This window comes from Wyeomyia smithii, chromosome 1, assembly GCF_029784165.1.
Source record: "Wyeomyia smithii strain HCP4-BCI-WySm-NY-G18 chromosome 1, ASM2978416v1, whole genome shotgun sequence".
Lineage (NCBI taxonomy): Eukaryota > Metazoa > Arthropoda > Insecta > Diptera > Culicidae > Wyeomyia > Wyeomyia smithii.
In genome coordinates this window covers 123,896,641-123,916,340 of record NC_073694.1, presented here as the reverse complement: position 1 = coordinate 123,916,340, position 19,700 = coordinate 123,896,641, and the positions used below count along the sequence as shown (strand labels likewise).

At 35.8% G+C, this 19,700-nt stretch overlaps 1 protein-coding gene and 2 long non-coding RNA genes across 4 annotated transcripts; 2 read left to right on the top strand and 1 right to left on the bottom strand.

Moving 5' to 3' along the window:
• Positions 1-1,781: 1,781 nt before the first annotated feature.
• On the top strand, positions 1,782-5,815 carry LOC129720312 (uncharacterized). Of its 2 annotated transcripts, none has more exons than XR_008727252.1 (3): positions 1,782-2,054; positions 5,053-5,656; positions 5,715-5,815. It is a non-coding gene; the product is annotated as an uncharacterized LOC129720312 (long non-coding RNA). The 2 variants fall into 2 exon arrangements; XR_008727253.1 differs by having other exon boundaries at positions 1,782-2,066.
• Positions 5,816-8,240: 2,425 nt separating this feature from the next.
• LOC129720288 (uncharacterized) lies at positions 8,241-9,695 on the top strand. Its single transcript, XM_055671753.1, has 3 exons — positions 8,241-8,375; positions 8,440-8,586; positions 8,643-9,695. The coding sequence occupies exons 1-3, from the start codon at positions 8,284-8,286 to the stop codon at positions 9,112-9,114; spliced, it is 711 nt and encodes a 236-aa protein (XP_055527728.1). The 5' UTR covers positions 8,241-8,283; the 3' UTR covers positions 9,115-9,695.
• Positions 9,696-11,830: 2,135 nt separating this feature from the next.
• LOC129720292 (uncharacterized) lies at positions 11,831-12,842 on the bottom strand. Its single transcript, XR_008727248.1, has 2 exons — positions 12,234-12,842; positions 11,831-12,177 (listed from the first exon to the last, which is right to left on the bottom strand). It is a non-coding gene; the product is annotated as an uncharacterized LOC129720292 (long non-coding RNA).
• Between the last annotated feature and the right edge of the window lie 6,858 nt (positions 12,843-19,700).

Here is a 19,700-nt window from a genome sequence, read left to right as displayed (position 1 = left end):
GAAGTTTTAAATCGTGATTTAAAAAGCGAAGGACAATGATAGAATTTTTTTTAAATCACGTTTTACTTGGAAAATTCAGATCATTCAGATGATATGAAAAACTGATATAGCTGATCAACCCAATTCATAAAAAAAAATCGGAACATCCGCAGAACAAACTCAAATAAACAAAAATGGCGAGTGCGACACCATGCAGAACAGAATACAGCACGGCATATACACGACCATTCAATTCAACTTTTGCAATATTTGAGTTAACGAATACCCCGCTACTCAAAGTTGAAAAATAAGCGCATATGCCTTTTCTACCTAAATCAAAAAATTGGTGCTTGATAGTAAACACCCACAACGATAGTAAACAACGTCCCTACGGAAGCCAATTTTCAAAAAGTTTACTTGCAGAGGTAGCAAATATGAAATAATGTTGGCTAATATCCAAAATGGTAAATTCAATATCCAATGCAATGCAAAATTTCAGCTAAATCGGAATTCAGGAGTATTTGGTCTAAATTTCACTTTCTCGACTTATGAAGAAAAGCACAGTTTGTAATAGTTTTTTTTTGTGCCAAATGTCTTATGCCTTGTTCACACTATAGCAGATATCCCGTGATATCGTGATCTTGATACATACATACATCTAGTTTTCACGGAAAATTTGGAGTATGGGATTTGAAATCAAGATGGGCAATATTACATCATGTGAACTGGTTATTAGAAATGAATAAAACGTCGAGGTCGGGTGTTATCCAAAAAATCGTAATTTTGCTAACTGTTCGTGAAGGCGATATTTTGAACACTACTTCTAAATAAAACTGTCAAAGTCAATTTCCATTGCCACCCAATGTACACCAATCAAATAGTAATGATTGTATACAATATATGTTAAACTTTCGAGACGGTCTTGTGGTCTGGTAATTTATATTCAGTTCGAGGTCTTGTCTCGTCGTTCTTTTCATCCTCGCTAGGTATGGGCGAACGGCCCACGAGCCGTTCATATGAACCGGTTCTTAGGAAAGAGCGAAAGAACGAACGGCTCACGGAAAAGAACCACGGTTCTTTGGGCGCACCAGAACTGTTTGGTTCGCGCGAACCCGAAGTTTACTGAGACAACACGAACTGTCAACGCTCGTGAATCATTGTGAACCATGAGTCGGTTTAGAGCCGCTCTTGCAAAAGAGCCGTTTCACCCACCCCTAATCCTTGATATATTTCACAACGCAAGCGTATTAGCCAAATTTCATACGGGTTTGTCTATTGATGTCGCGTTTACAAAGGCAAAAAATGGTTGCTGCGTTAAAAATACTGGAGGGACTTAATTTGGTTGCGGATTGTTCTTTTTCAACTCGACGACAAGGTTATCCAGCTTCCTTGACCTACAGAAAACGTCAAAATGGGCTGCGTGCACTATACGCCATTACCGTTCGTGAAAAGCTGGATATGCTGGATATGGGGGTGGTGACATACTCATGAAAAAAGTTGTCATGGACGTAGACAATTGTTTGAGCCAACAAAAACATTTGAAATGCGTTTTTCTCGGTTTCATGTCTATTAAATTTTAGCCCATTCTTCAACTATGGACATCCCGGTAAAAAATTGATACATTTTTCAGATCAGTGTCCGAATTCCGAGCACACACTTCTTCGGAGAGAGAAAAATTTCGTATACTATCAATGAAGAAATTTTCTTCTCTTCAAAGAAAAGTGTTCTCGGAATTCGGCCGTAGATTATGTTAGCAACAATAAATGCAATCACTATTGTTTTCAATCCGTTTTGCACACATTTATTTTTCAGGCGGAAAAAAACGATCTTGCCATCCAAAGGATCGATTCAGCAGAAAATCGCGCGCAGGAAAATCGATTCAAAAAATCGATGAATCGACTAGAAAAGATCGATTTTGCAAAAATCGGATCGATCTTGCCCATTACTACACCCTACCCCAGAAGTTGCTTTTGCCGCTAGGTATTTGTTGGGTGCTGCTATTCGACAAGATTTAGCATTGTTGCGGGTGGTGTAAAGGTTCGTCCCAGGTGTCACTGAGTTTCTGAGAAATAATGGTAACTAGAAAGGTATTAATAGTTTTTAGTTTCCTAAGAACAGATGAATTAGACAACTTAGTATTGGAGAACTTTAAAAAAATATCCAAACTTTTTGCACCATCTCATAAAAAGCAATGATACGAAATTGTAATAAAATGCATTTTCTTTGCCTTGCCAACTCTTATAATATGATGGACATGCATAGCGGCAGTCTATTGGTAATTCTCTGGTAATTGTTTAGTTCGACTTGGAACTGTTTAAGTTTAAAGTATCTGTTACCCAATAAACAATTTTTAGTTCCACTAAAAAACCAAATCAACGAAATTGTTGCGCCAAAAAAGTATCCTGATTTATACAGGGGGTAGACAAAATAATTGAGATAAATAAAATTCTCTCGAATTTTAAATGGCCAGAACTTCACGAAAAATGGATCAATTTCGATAACCGGTTTCATTTCACTGGAAAACAGTTTTATATTAGTATTACTTGGGAACTTGGTGTGACCAACCTACACCGAAAATGTTTCGGACTCAAGAGTGTGTGTCAAAGTGTACATTTTTGCAACGCATAGAACGTTTTAGGCAACTAAATTGTCTATCTAAAATACTTCATTTGAAAAAATCTGAGATCACCGATCTTTTCTAAAATCATTTTTTGTTTTTAAAATTGTATTTTTTTTTAGAGTAGGATCTTTAACTCATTTTTTATATTTTTGAAGGAAAGTTCAGATAAGTTTTACTAAGATATATTGTTTCATAAGAAAAAAGTTCAAATACAGTTAGGTTTTCTTACGCGGGGGATACATGCCTCGTGAAAAAACCATGTTAATTCAGAAATCCGCTTGAAAAACCGCTTTAATTCAAAAATTAGCGCAAAAAACCACGTTAATTTGAAAATCTGCATAAATAACCTTTTAGAGAAAATCCGCGTGAAAATAAGCTGACCTTTTTAAATGTTAATCCAGATAAATTTTCAAACGCAAGTTTGCAAAGTTGCGTGGTTTAATAAGACCTACACACCCACAATGTTCCATTGAATTCTACTAGAGTGCTGCAAGCTCAAAGAAAATTAGTACCCAACAGGAAAAAAACCGCCAAAATCAACACCCATACTTAATAAATTCATACCTCGATGATTCCTTGGCGAATTTTCAATGTTTGGCTACAAATGAACCCGAAATAAATTCTGATTTATTGACAACATATAAACCTAAGTGAAACAGAATGTCAGAAAAAGTTCTACGCGTTGCAAAAATGTACACTTTGGCACACACTCCAGAAGTCCGAAGCATTTCCAGTGACCCTTGGTCACGTCCAGTTCTCAAGTAATACTAGGAAACTAGGACAGTTTTCCAGTAAAATGAAACCTGTTTTGTCAGAATTGATTCATTTTTCGTGAAGTTTTGGCCATTTAAAAATTGACAGAATTTTGCCTGCTTCAATTATTTCCCTTATCATACAACCTTCAAAACGAATCAGAGCATCGAAAGAAAGCCCGGTTCCGGACGGCAAACGACCCTGAGCGACAAGAAGCTTCAAAGGATGCTGAAGAGGAAGACCGAGGGAAAAGTCGCTGCATGCACTTGGCCGAGAGGTTGGTGCATGCTCTAAAACAGTGTGGAGAACATGGACATACATGCAGGAAGCGGCAGTCCCGTCCACTGGTCTCGGAGCTGCAGGCAATGACGCAGCAACAGCGGTTGAATAAGATGGTCAAGTCAATTTTCCCGGTGAATCGCGACGCGGCAGTGTTATTGGACGACTAGACCTATCTCACCATGGATGGCAACGACTAGCAGGGCTCTTCGTGTTTTACCTCCCCCACGAAGGAAGTGAGCACCGAGGTAAAGTTTATTTCACAGACCAAGTTCCCCAAGAAGGTGCGGCTTTGGCTGACAATCAGTGAGAAAGGGATTTCAAAGGGAGTTCAAAGTTGCTCTTCTTTCGCTCCGGGCTGGCCGTGAACGGGGAAATTTATAGTACGAAGTGCCTGACAGACGTTGTGTCGTTCATTAAGAAATACCATAAGCGCGAAGACACGGTGTTCTGGCCAGATTTGACGTCGGCCAACTACTCGAAGCGATCGTTGGAGGAGATGGAGCGGCTGAATATCGATGTGGTACCGAAGTCGGCGAATCCGCCCAATGTCCCCCATCTCCCTTGTAGAAGCCTATGACCACTGCTACCATTAGCTAGATATATTGTCCCCCATCTGCTTCCCATCGAGAATTTCTGGACAAACTTGAAGCGCAAGATCTATTCCAACAATTTTGTCGTGAAAATGGAGGAGGAATTAATAAAAAACACGCATGTTTTCGTTCGCCATGGCGAAAGTTCCGGTTAACTGCCGGAAGGCTGCACGCAAGGACGTAATATTTTTTTGTGAGGAAGCTAACATGATAACCTTTCACGGGAAATTTATCCAACTCAATTATCTGTCTTAGTTTTTTTTTCATCACCATCTGAAACAGTTTTTTTTCATCACCATCTGAAAAAAAAATTTTTTCCGCAAACGTTAGCTGTCAAATTATCGATACTTATCGATAAAAGCCCAGGAATTATCGATTGTTATCGATGTCGGTTTTGGGCGATATTTCCAGACATACGTAACACTCAGGAAGAAATCTTCCAAAAAAGTTAGCACAAAATGAACTACACGCTCGGCCGTTTTTACTCTAAATTGGGTAAATTTTGACTCAATTTCGTTAAAAGTGGATCTACCCTAAACAGAGTAACCATGTAGTTACTCATTTTTGAGTAGCATAGATAAATGTCAAAAACTGAGTACTACTTACTCATTTAAAAGAAGCATGAATTAGCCAAACTGAGTAACTGTTACTCAGTTTCGTTTATTTGACTTCCCTACGCAAAAGAAAACATTAGGAAATTTGGAAATTAAAATTTGAAAACAACGTAAGAATAGTAGTTAAAATGTTGTAGATTTATTTCCCATCAAGTTACCTAATTATTAATATTTTATATTATTACCATCTTTCGGATTGCTTCGCGTAAAAAAGCTACAACTCGGTACAAGTATCATGGAGACAAAGCCCAGCACTAGGGAGAGCCCAAATGTGGATAAATCAGCGCTGTGTTTATTGTCCGGTGTTAGAGAGGTGCCCACAGGTTTAACTTCAAGATTGCTTCCATCCGAGCTTCCATCGTACAAGGAACGAATTCCTTCTGGTATTATGACTGTAAAGGCTGTTTCCACCAACAACCTAGCACCAAACATATACACATCTTTAGTTTTTCCTCTAACAGCATCACGATTAAAAGTATACTTTCAACTACACTGTTATTAAATGCCACGATTACTTCAAGTGTTTTTGCACTTGACTCGATTCGTCACGTCACACTGCAAATTGAAGTGATTTAGTGTTGATTTCACAATGATCAACACTTTCTAATGAAATGATCTTGCGTTGAAAACTGTTCAATGGAAATCACCATCATATTATAATGAATATCTCTTGAATTTGCACCACTGTTCAAATCAATTGAATTACAGCTGCGATTCCAATTGACAAACGTCAAAAACATAAAACGGAACAAAAATAGTCGCGATGGCGGAAGGCGCAAGCAGCACATTTTCCCCGGCGATTGAAAATTTGTTTGGAAGTAAGTTCTATTGAATCTTTGATATTAATAAAATAATAATAAAACAACTCTTTTACAGATCCTGAATTCGAATACACCGACACAGCGACAGTGGTCATTTTGTAATCAAATTGAAAACCTAGAATGAAATAAAATTGAAAAATCTAAAATAAACAGAAACCTTTTAAATTTATTGTGATTAGCAGATAATATCCAAATGACCAACATTTTGTATCTCAAACATAAGAATATAAAAAAAGATGAACATAACAACAGAAAATCAAGTGATTTGCTGTTGATTTCACCGTTCTTTGCACTAACATGTTTCGAAGGATTTTCTTTTCACTTTGAAATGTTCGGCAAGTAGTGCGAATTCAACAGCAAATCACTTCACTTCGACGTGAATTTTTTTTACAGTGTATACAGGAACCAACTACACTATAAAAAATCCACGTCGAAGTGAAGTGATTTGCTGTTGAATTCGCAACTACTTGCCTAACATTTCGAAGTAAAAAGAAAATCTTTTGGAATATGTTAATGCAAAGAACGATAAAATCAACAGCGAATCACTTGACTTTCTGTTGTTATGATCATCTCTTTTGAAATGCCTATGTTTGAGATAAGGAATGTCGATCATTTGGATATTATCAGCTAATCACAATAAATCTTTTGATCTTTTGATTGTTATTTATTTTAGATTTTTTCATTTTTTTTAAATCTCAGATTTTCAATTTAATTACAAATGATTTCTGTCATCATGTCGGTGCAACCGATTTCAGGAGCTGTAAAGTAAAGAGTTGTATTACTGTTATTTTAATATCAAAGATTAAGTAAAACTTACTTTCAAACAAATTGTTAATCTCTGGGGAAAATGTGCTGCTTACGCCTTTCGCCACCGTCACTATTTTTGTTTCGCCTCATGGTTCTGACGTTTGTCAATTGATATTGCAGCTGTAATTCAATTGATTTAAACAGTGGTGCAAATACAAGAGATATTCATTATAATATGATGGTGATTTCCATTGAACAGTTTTCAACGCAAGATCATTTCGTTGGAAAATGTTAATCATTGTGAAATCAACATAAACTCACTTCAATTTGCAGTGCCCCGTGACGAATTGAATCAAGTGCAAAAATACTTGAAGTAATCGTACCATTTATTTACAGTGTAGTATTACAAAAAGAATTAGCATTACCGTCTCATCCACTTTTAACGAAATTGAGTCAAAATTTACCCAATTTAGAGTGAAAACGGCCGAGCGTGCACACCCTGAATAAAATCACTGTTTGAGTTGTTTTTGAGGGCAGTGTACCTGCGCAACCCTGCATTTGTCTCGTTCCTACTCGAAAAATGCTGCATTGATTTTGTAAATAAATTTTTGACAGTTCCTTATGGAATTTTCTTTGGGGCTCGATAAGGCCGAGAAAAAAAAATCATTTGGTTCATTATTTATCGAGCAGTTTGACAGGGCGAGGTACGGAGTACTATGGGGCAACGTGTACCAGAAAAAAAAAACGCCAGTGTTACGTATGTCTTATGTATGTGGTATTACCACATACATAAGACATACGTAACACTCAGGAAGAAATCTTCCAAAAAAGTTGGTACAAAATGAACTACTCGAAAGTACCAACCTCTGTAAGAAAAACCTCTGTTTGAGTTGGTTTTGAAGGCAGTGTACCTGCACAGCCCTGCATTTGTCTCGTTCCTACTCGAAAAATGCTGCATTGTTTTTGTAAATAACTTTTTGACAGTTCCTTATGGGATTTTCTTTGGGGCTCGATAAGGCCGAGAAAAAGAAAATTCATTTTGTTCATTATTTATCGAGCAGTTTGACAGGGTGAGGTACGGAGTACTATGGGGCAACGTGTACCAGAAAAAAAAAACGCCAGTGTTACGTATGTCTTATGTATGTGGTATTACACTCTTCGACTAAGCGTCAAATTTTTGTCACATTTTGACAGAAAAAAATTTGGTCAAAGATACAGTTGAATCCCTTTAAAACGACATTTTTTATTATGCAAATCTCACTATAGTGACATTCTCAAAGGTTCTTCAGTTTAATACTAAAATTCATCGTTTTATCACATACTTAGACATACGTAACACTGGCAATTTTTTTTGGTACTCTCTGCCCCATATCACCCGGTACCAACACCAGTATGAACTGCTCGACGAAAATGAACGGAATGAATTTTCTTCATCGCGGCTCTACTCGAGCCCTCTGCACAATCCCTTACGAAACTGTCAAAAAGTTGTATACAAAATCAATGCTGCATTTTTCGAGTGGGAACGAGACAAATGCAAGGCTGCGCAGGTACACAACCTCCATAAACTACTCAAACAAAGGTTTTTTTTACAGAGGTTGGTACTTTCGAGTAGTTCATTTTGTACCAACTTTTTTCGAAGATTTCTTTCTGAGTGTTACGTATGTCTTATGTATGTGGTTTTATCACCGACGAACCGACGTGACTCCACGATTCAGTTTTGACCGAGGAAAAACGGCCATTTCAAATGCAAGCGATCGCTTATGTCAAAAATTGAAACTGACAATTCTCTTTGTGACAGCTGACTGACAGTTTTCGCCACTCGTCATCAGCCGATTGTTAACCTTAGTCGATTGATATTTTTGCATTTTTATACTGCAATGGGCAGAAAATGTGAAGTGATTTCCTGTGCCAGTAATGATAACAAAAACTGTGGAAAATCGTTCTATAAGTTTCCGACCTGCGAAAATATGTGAGTAAATTGCTAACGCTCCCTAAGAACTAAAAGTTTTTTCAATCCTTTGTATTTTGTACAGCTGCTATGAATGGGTGAAATTTTGTAAGTCTGCTTATTTAGAGCAATTATTTTACAGCTGTGGACCCACAGCATTGAATCAGAAAAAAATGTGTTCAGACCACTTCGGACTAGAGTCACTGCGTGATCCTTCCCAAAAAGACAAAGGGTACGTCATCATTTATCATGCGATATAAAAAATTTGCTTACATTTACACATTCTAGACTAAAAGCCGGCTCAATACCAACACCGACAGATAACCCAACAAACGCAATTCAACGGTACATGTCCGACGGTCACCAAGTTGCCTTAGATCAACGAGAAGATTTCTTCGAATACGAGTATCTTGACGAATTAACGATACTGAGAGGCAACGATGAATCTGTCGTGTATGAAAGCTATTTAGTAGACAATACTTTAGAGGATCAGAGGTCAAGCTATGAGGTGGATTTGTGCGAGCCGATCGTAGAAGGCAACAGTGCCCTGCATGACGATTTTATTAATTATCCAATGGAAGAGCTCCCGATACCAAGCGAAACAAACCCAGTCGTTATTCTTGAAATAACACCAACAACACTGGAGGAAATTGATGTAGAAGAAATCAGTAACCTGGACAATTTCGATCAGATCTGTGAAGTGATTCCGTCCTCTGGAAACGACGAAGAAAATATTCAAAGCTTGAACTTTAGATATTAATACGAACAGGAAATAGAGATGCGAAAACTATTGGAACTAGAAGTGAGGCAACTCAAACTAGATTTACGAATAAGTAAACGCACCAGTGCTAGGCGGGCACAGACTGTACGTAAAAGCAAAGAAACTATTCGTATGTGCAAACGTTGTATTAAAACTCTTCGTCAAAACACGTAGATTTACGAATAAGTAAACGCACCAGTGCTAGGCGGGCACAGACTGTACGTAAAAGCAAAGAAACTATTCGTATGTACAAACGTTGTATTAGAACTCTTCGTCAAAACACCATGACCGACAATAAGTTATTGAACAAGTTGAAACAGAATCCAGTACTGTATAACAGCTTGGGTAACCTAGGCTTTACTCCTAAGAAGAGAAGATATAATCAGCACGCAAAAAAATTTGCACTATCTACCTATCTGTGCGCTCCACGAGTATATCGCATGATACAACGATCAAAAGTGTTGTGTCTGCCTTCGAAACGCACAATTATACGGTGGACACAGAAATGAATGTTGGTTGGAATGTTGAATGTTGGTCTAGACTAGAGAGGATATTTGTAATAGCAATTGACGGATGAAGATTAAATCATCTTTAAGTTATTCTGCAAAGAATGATTTTTTTACGGTTTCCCGGACTCCGGATATGAGCGAAAAATCGAAAAGAACAATCCACAGCAGCTCGCTTCAGAAGCTGTGGTCATCATGGTTAGAGGGCTGTATAAAAAATTTGAGCAAGTAAATACGTTATGATAGAATTTCCCAACACTCTTCCAAAATATAAATTAACTCTCCCCTAGGATGCCTCAGGTTAGGTGAAGTGAATTTGTTAGTATTTTTATTTTCTTGCCTTATTTACTTTTAACGTCACAACCGTGGTGCATAAAAGGACTACAAATTTACATCGCCAAACCTGCGATTCTATAAGGAGTATTGACTCTGTTACTTTTTCAAAGTATGCTCACCGTACATTTTTCCTATGTTCTAGGGTCTAGGATATTTCCTAACACATAACACTTTGGAAGCCAATGAACAGCTTAAAATAATAACTGCTTCAATACAAAGCTTAAGAGACATTGGACTGTTTTCTCTGGTTCTCGTGATGGACCAATTTTCTACGAATATCAAAATGGCCAAGAAAGCTGGTGCCACTACTGAAGCACCTTACATTGACGTTGAAAGACAAAGAGTGTATATCATGTGGGACGTATCACATCTCATCAAGAGCACACGAAATATGCTTAAAAAGCATAATGCAATATTCCAAGACAAAATTGCTTGTTTTGAAGATATAGTTTCCTTGTACAATATTGATTCTAAGTGCAATCCTCGGTTAGTTCCTCGTTTGAATGATAAGCATGTAATGCTTCCACCTTTCTCTGCAATGAATGTTTCGCTAGCTACGAGAACCTTAAGCCAATCCGTCGCCAATGGTCTCCGTTATTACATGCAAATCGGTGAACTTTCACCTCAATGCATCAATACCGCTGAGTTTATAGAGTTTTACGATAAGCTGTTTGATACCTTCAACAGCAAAAACAACTCTTCTGTGAAAGTAAGTATCCTTCTCATATAAACGATGATCCACCTAACTGCATTTATCTTGAAGCCATTAAAACAAGCAATGGAAGATCAATCCATTCACTGGGATTTTTTACAGCATGCTAAAACAACATTAGCTAACAGTAGTTATACTAGTAACACTTGCTTGGATATTACGGAAGTAAGATGCTTTCCGTTTATGACCTAACCGAGCTGATTTTGTGGAATATTTCAGGCGGTTTCAGGTTCAAAACAACTCACAACTCATCAACGGCATCCGAATTATATCAGAGGTTTTATAAGTAACATAAACTCTATCGTGTCTTTGTAGCAAGAACTGCACAATGATTATGGCGCTGAATCATTATGCACAAACTATCTATGCCAAGATTTTCTAGAGAATATGTTTTCAGAAGTGCGTCGTCGTTGTGGTGGAAATGATGCTCCTGATGCTCAACAGTTTGGAGCATCGTTCAAGTATACGATAATTGAGTCTAACATAAATCACTCCAATGAACAAACTGTGAACCAGATGATTTAAAACCACTGATGCGTGAAACTTATCTTGACTTAACTTCGGAAAATTTTAAAACCAAACCTCATAACTACAGCTTTTCTCCGCTAAACGCAACACAATTGGAGATAACAATGAAAGAACTCGATGGATTAATTTATACACTAGGTGCTGCTTCAAGGAAGTTACATCACAGCAAGTGCATTGAAAAGTTAACACAGAAACGTGGAGAGTCTTTGTGGAACGACGAGATGTTTGATTTCTGCAGAATCAAACAAACATCAATATGCTTGCTCACGATACCTAATAGCAAACTGTACAACATAGGAATGCTGTGCTTCGCTACATTTAAACAGAAATTTCGTAAATTCCTATACCAAAACAAAGCAGGTATTAAAACTCGTCTGAAAAATTACATTAAGCATGATTACTTTTCTGTTTCTGTTTGCAAGAAATGCTTTGACTTTCTTGTAGACAAAATATTTAACACCCTTATACAAGGATTCCTCAAACAAACAAGAACAATCAATTCTAAAAATGTTAAAGTTAAGCGGCGGCTAAAGCGTAACAGAAAAGCTGCACGGATGTGCCTACCTTTATAATATGTTGATAATTTTGGCCCTCACGTTTTTTTTTTGTTTATTATTAACACAAATCACATGTCTTTAGTTCAATAAAAATGAATTTAATCTGAAATTGTATCCATCAATTACATCTGTATGCTACAATATCTAATTATCAGACTCACAAACAGGTTTTTACACAAAAAAGTCATTTAGAATATACCACAGAACAACTGTTCTGGCAACAGCTGATCGACTCAGTACGATCTGCGCTAATTCATGTTGCATTTTCGAAGCTAGTTGACCAAAGAATCTTGATAAATCCAGTAGAACCTTGTTCAGGATTTCACCTATTTAACCGTCGTTTGCAGCTTAGTAAACATGCTGGATCCAAGAACAGCGTTTTCTTCAATGGTTCTGAAACCTCTTGCCATGACTCCTGTTTCAACTGTTTTAAAAACACAAATATTAGTAGCGTTTTTTATAGTTTATAAATTAAATTACCCTGGCCTGATTCATCTCATTGTTTCGCTCGTTCCTGCCACACTGCCACAGTTCGTTCCCTTGAATTACCATTCAAATGATTTGTTGAAATCGAGATCCAAAAACATTGCGATAATCAGGGCGAGAATAAACTATGCTGGAGTTATTCACTAGTTCCACAAACTAAATGCAGCTGCAGGTTTCTTTTTCATTTCATGAAACTTTTTCATTGGTGATAAAAAAGCATATAAATTGCGCAAAATATGTAAAGAAAACCTCTTGCCTTGTCAAGTTCTTGTTTTAGATGATGTTTGAATATGTGTTTCAATGATGTTTACGACGATCACGTCTTTTTTTCAACAACAAAAACATTCGTAGGAATACACGGCTCGTACGTTTTGTTTAAATAAGGGTAAAATATACCTAAGTTTTTATTTGCATTGCAATGTAGGTTTTCATCTGTATTACTTTTTAGGATTATAATTTACACATGAGCAATAGTTTTTGAAACGCAATTGCAAATATTTTGGTTCTTTTTAATTTCGTTTACACCTTTTCTGTGCAAAGTAAATGAAAACTACGAAAGGTCCGTTCAACTTCGTTTCGTGTTTTTTTTAATTAAGCGTGGAGCTGGGTGGAGGCTGTAAAAAATAGGTAGCGATTCGTTATAGAGATGGAGTTACTGTTCTGACTTATTTTAATTTGCAATTTGGATCAAAAATTTTCAAGAAAAATGTATGAGACGGCACGTCGGTTCGTCGGTGACTGTGCTACAGAGATTTAGAACTTCTGAAGTGACCTAGTGTAGGTTGTAGGTCTTGTTGAGTATAACATTCGCTCATACTAGAAATTTTCCAAACACCCCCAAAATCTGAAGTTATGGTCAAAATACGGTTTTTTGGACCTCAGCGCATATAATATTTTTTAACTCAGTCATTTATCAACCGATTTTCAATATATAAGCAGTTTTAGAAAAAAAACAAATAGAGCTTTCAAAATATATATAAGGTTTTACTGATATCAATAAAACATGTTGAGTTATTTGAGTTTAAATCTAATTTTCTAGACTTTCACGCAATTTTTCGATTTAATTTTAAATTTGCCGTCTATTTTTGTAAGAAACATACCACAAATATACTATAATTTTTAAAGTATATTCGATCCCGAATCAATTGAAGGTAGTTTTGTGAAAATCGGTTGATATTTGGCTAAGTTATATATTTTTTAAGTAATTCAGAATTTTTGGCTTCTATCGCACAATTATTTCACGGAGCTACAAATGATGAAAAAATGCAAGAACTTTTGATGTGACTTAGTGTAGGTTGTAGCTTCAGTCAAATGTTACTTGCGCGTTTACTTGAAGCTATACCCCAAAAATTATAAGTTATGGTCAAAACCCTGTTTTTTACCTTAGGTCACATTTTTGTGTTCAATTCGGTCATTTTTTAACCGAATTTTACAATTTTTCATATTTTGGCTGTTTTGGAAAGGCGAAAAATAGAACTCTTGAAACATATAAATATGTCTGAAATGTTTACCTATATGTGATGAATAGTTTTAAATAAAATAAGAAGATTTATGTTAAATAAAATAAGATGATTATCTTTGAAAAGTACATTTAGTGCCAAACGAAAACAGTGAGTGTTGTTTATGAAAATCTGTTATAATTTGGCTGAGATATTACTTGATGTTTTCCACCATATACTTAGGTTTCATCAAATCATTTCTCAGCCAAATCTTAACAGATTTTCATTAACAACACCTATTGTTTTCGTTTGGTACTAAAAATAACTTTCTAAATCTTACAGCAATTGAAGCTCCATCATTACAAAAATGTGTGAGAAATTGCGAATAAATTTAAAAATTTGACAATAACTTAAACCATCTTAACTATTTTTAAACTATTCATCACATATAGGTAAACTTTTTAGACATATTTATATATTTCAAATGCTCTATTTTTCGCCTTTCCGAAACAGCCAAAATATAAAAAATCGGTTGAAAAATAACCGTTTTGAACATAAAAATGTGAGCTAAGGTAAAAAACAGGGTTTGAACATAACTTATAATTTTCGGGGTATTTGAAAAACTTCAAGTATACGCGCAAGTAACACTTGACTAAAGCTACAACCCACGCTTAGTCACATCAAAAGTTCTTGCATTTTTTCATCATTTGTAGCACCGTGAAAAAATTGTGCGACAAAAGCCAAAAATTCTGGTTTTCTTAAAAAATATATATCTTAGCCAAATATCAACCGATTTCCACAAAACTACTTTCATTTGATTTGGAATTGAATATACTTTCAAAATTATAGTGTATTTGTTGTATGTTTCTTGCAAAAATAGATGGCAAATTTAAAATTAAATTGAAAAATTGCGTGAAAAAGTCTGAAAAACTCAAATAACTTAACATGTTTTATTGATATTATAACAAACCTGTATATATTTTGAAAGCTCTATTTGTATTCTTTCTAAAACTGCTTAAATATTGAAAATCGGTTGATAAATGACTGAGTTAAAAAATATTATATGCGCTGAGGTCCAAAAAACCGTATTTCGACCATAACTTTAGATTTTGGGGGTGTTTGGAAAATTTCTAGTATGAGCGAATGTTACACTCAACAAGACCTACAACCTACACTAGGTCACTTCAGAAGTTCTTGCATTTTTTTTTTCATTTGTAGAACAGTGTAATCGTGTATTTCGGGGTAGTCCAATTTGGCGTAGAAGTCGCAATACAGTTTCGGAAACACCGATTGGCACTGCCTACTATCAGGAGGCGGAAGATGAAATGCTGGTCAATAGAAATGATTCGGCAGATGATGTTCACACAAATAAAAGCCAAAAAGATTCCGAAACCACTTCCGCTGCAAAAATGACAGTTGATTATGATTGCGAAGATGATATTGGTACAGGGAATGAAAATTGTGAGATGGTATGTTATTTTTGTTACTGGTCATCGAGATTATACCCTGGAGATAGATGACATGTTAAAAGGTTTTCATCATTAAACAGTCGTCTAGTTTTGCAACTTACAACTAAATGCGTTCTGAATAGAATAGTACTACTACACTACTCACATTCGCCGAATACACTTCTCACATTCGCCAAGAACTCCAATAGCCAAGAAAAAAATGTAATATATAACCCAGCGTTGAAATGTACGCTTCCAGAAGATATAACATCGGATATCACAATAGACAGAGAGGAGTTTAACTACACAGAACTATGCTTTTATAATGGTATCAATAGATGTACTAAAGTATGGTGTGCTAAGTTTTCTTATGACGATTCTTTTTTTAAAATGAGCGGCCTTTCTTATAGCATACAGTGCATTTTACCAGACTCCAAGGATAAATTTTACATTATTGGAAAAATACTAAATGCGAAACAAAATGTTTGACAACATGTTTCTCTACGAAACTACTGGATATAACGATTTAGTGATTCTAAATAGATCAATCCGACAGAGCTTGAGTGTTAATACTTTGGGAGATTCCCAAACAAAATATATTTCGGTGTGTAAAGTCAAGACACGATTTGAATGAATTTTGTTGTAATATATTTGGCTATGCTCAATCGAAAAATAATATTATCAATTTCTAAATTATGGATAATACTTGATGTTGCCTTTTCCGGAATTTAGCCTTTAGGTCCAAGCAAATTGAGATACAAGCACTTATGCAACTAAGGGCTCGAACGGATCGTGGATATTTAGTTCTCACCTTAAATTAATTAATTTTAGTTTTTTAGTTTAGTTCACACCTTAGGTCCTGATGAAAATAATGTGACTTGAACAATATTTTTTTTATGTTTAGGGTAGGGCACACGAGCTCAGGTAAACAGGCCCGTAGCTACCGGGGGGCTAGGGGGGGGGCTTAGCCCCCCCCACCCGTTTGCATTGCCCCACCACGCAATTTTCTCATGTATGTGATTGATATTAGGTGAAAAAATCCAAAAGAAAAATCTGAAATATAAGCAATAAGCATTGTTGAATAGTCTCCAGTATTTTTTCAATATTGACGATATCAGTCAATTTTTTGGTCGAACTCATATGCCAAAGAGGATAAATTATTCAATCTTTTGGTGAGCCAGCCTGATTCGCGTCAAAGTTGAAACTGACGATCCGCATACTTCCCTTTCGGATGTCCGGTCCATCGTCTGGGAGTGAAAATGTCAGTTTTTTAAAGTGTCATTTTTAAGAAAGAACCAATCACAGTTTTATATGTTTGATTACATTAGAACAATGAAAAACAAGTTTGGCTGTGAAATTGGACCAATTTTTCCAGAAGTTTCTATTTCTCACTTCTTGATTTCTTAGATTGAGCATATCGTGGGAAAAAACGACACACAATACTAGTTTTTTCGAATCTTAATTGCTTCTTGTGATTCATGTTCATGTTCAGTTCAATATGTTTTGGCCGGAATCATTCACATTTCGGAAGCATAACCCAGTCCGTTACCTGGCCCGAACAACTCTGTTCCGTTTCGGTCCGAAATAAAATCGGACTATAAAAACTGTAATCTGACCGGACTACGCACTGGGCATTCCACACTCTACCCGGTCCGATGGTAAACACTGATCAAACAATGCCTACGTAGAATTTAGAATTTAGACTGACGGTTGAATCGCTCCATTTTATCAGTATTTTTTCGTGAATAGAATATCTCAGTATCGTTGGTTGACATTGGTTATAAATGAGGTGACACTCGGAACTGGATTTCTAACGCTGAAATTTCTTCAATGTTGCTTCAAAGTAGGACTTTTAAAAACTCTCTTCTGTCCTTAGTTTTTCGATCGCACATGGTCGCATCCTCAAGCCATTTGAACATTTGAAGAAATTAAGTGGAAGATACACAGTTTCGCTAATCAATAGCGGTCTTCACGTCGAGCTCGAATACAAATACCCAGCCGTAACCTATGTATTAGGGTGCCAATGAAAACAGATTTTTCGAATTTTGTTTAGTGATAGGGCTCAAAAGTTTCGTCTTTAAAAAAAAAAAATCATCAGCTCTACCGCTAAACGATTTGTTCCATTGGCCCCAGCTCAAAAATTTTTAAGCGCCAGAAAGTTGATTTTTTCCAAAAAAAATTCGATTAATTACCGCAGATTCATTTGGTAAAAAAAAATCGATGTGCATTTTTTTTCATTAGTCAAAAAGTTGAAACATTGATCACACGTGTTCTCAAAGTCAGATTTAGCTGAAATTTAGCATGGGGCTTTCTTCGAGAAAACAAAACTTTTAAACCTTACCGTTAAACGATATTCGAATCATATTTTTCTTCATACATCTCATTGGCGTACGAAGTAAATGTACGAAGCTTTTACTCAGTTATAGTAAAAATGGCTGAGCCTGCATAAAAGTTGGTCCCCTGAAACTCAATTACACTATGTAAACCTGTTCTTTTAATTCAGCAAACTCAATAAAATATGCAGATTTTTTTCCTCCATGGTTTTTAGCAACAAGCTAGCTGGCCACCGCAAGAAAAAAATTCTAAAGTTTATATCCCTGCTTTCTTTTAAATATACGCATATTCGCAGTTTGTTTTTTTTTTTTTTTTTGGAATATGAACCCGGAAAACAGGATTTTCGGGAAAACGAAAATTCTTCCGGGACACCACTAAAGGTACTTTTTTCTGTCGAGCACATAACGGCTTTAAACTGCTTACTCTACAAAAATAACATTTTCTTAAATAAAAATTCTCTGCCCCCCACCCAAAACGGAGTAGCTACGGCTCTGCAGGTAAAACATAATTTATAGCCAAAACATAACAGATTTTGATATGATAGCTAAATGAGCTATAATTTTGTTCAAAGCGTTGTGAGTATAGTTCTTAGTTATAACATATTTTGTTACTCCTTACAAATTTAGATATAATTTTGATATGAGTTTGTTATGACTGTCTGATCTGGATTACGGTGTTAGGGAGGTTGGCTACACTGCTTATTAGGATTGGTCGATCTTAAATCGGTCTTTTCCGTCCCGGTTTCGGATTTTTTGGATCGATTCCTTAGCCCTGGAAAAATCGAAAAGATCGTTCAGTTTTCGATTTGTACACGGTAAGAGTCGAAAACCCATTAATGGGTATTGTTGTATCCATTTTTTTCTGTCATATGCGGCTGTCAAAAAATGGGTAAATTTAAAAAATGTGAAATGGATGAAATTGTACGCATTAGAAAGACATGTTCTTAAAAAAAATGGGTTATTTGTTTATCCATTAATGGGTGCAGAAATAACTTCAAGCATCGTTTTAGTAAGCTCTGTCGATTTGTTCGCACGCGTAACCACAGAGAACAGACATTCATGTTCATATAAAGAAATTTGAAAATCGCGTGTGAAAATTTCAATCAAAATACGTTAATACACTAACGACGTCTGTCTTATGGTGCCCTAGTTGCACTGCATAAATATTACTGTATCGATATTAGTGCTTGGTTTGTAAGTGACAAAAGCGCCACATAGCGGAAGCATTACCACTTAGTGGTAAATGACGGTTGCAAGTTTTTACACATCTTTTGAAAAGAAGATGAACGTCTGTTCTCTGTGGCGTAACTTCTACGATCTGTACTGTTTATTATTTGTCAACAATTGCCATGGAAGGACTTTAAAAGAGATTCGATACTGCCTCGTTTAAGAAGTTGTAAGGTAAACAGTATGTTATATCAAGTATTGAATTTTACAATGTGAGATTTTTTTATATTAGGTCTATAATATTCACTACCCGTATGATATTGGGTCAGAATTCATGAAACGGATCACTAAAAATCTCGATGTCTAATTTTTTCAAATAAGTATTAAAAATTCAAGATTGATTTTCCAATTTTTATTGAATTTGAGTAAGTTTTCAAGTTGTTATTGTCCTTTAAAATTTAGGTCAAAATTGTTTTTAAACAAACATAGCTTTAAAAAAATTGCATCGAATTTGATGAAATTTTCAAAGCAGATGCATCCTAAGTTGTTGTTTTACGAAAATATTTTTTTTGGTGAAAAAAATATTTTTTTCAATAATAACTATTTAAAACAATATGTAGAAAATCTATGTTCTAGGGCACTGAAAAATCTGAAAAAAAATCACAAATATTTCCGACGAAATTTTGAAACTACCCTGAAAATTTCGTGGTGGTGTTATTTTTTTATCAAAAGATATGGGCTTTCAAAGTTGGTTCCTAGCGCATTTTCAAGCGAGAAGCGAGTGAGCAGTACTACTATTGACAATCCCAGTTTCACTTATATGCAAAAATTCTGTAAGGTTTGTAAAACTAGTTTGATAAAAATGATTTTTAGTCGCAAAATAGTCAAAATATGCTTAGTCTGTTACCTAACTTAATGATGAAAACAGTATATTTCATGCCCCTAACAACTCGCAAGCCTACCTACACATTTTACTAAAAAAATAATGCAAAATTTAGTTAGGGGGCAACCGTATAGAAGGCATCAGCGGGGTAAGATCGCCCGTGCTATTACTTTTTGTCATTACGGTGCAGT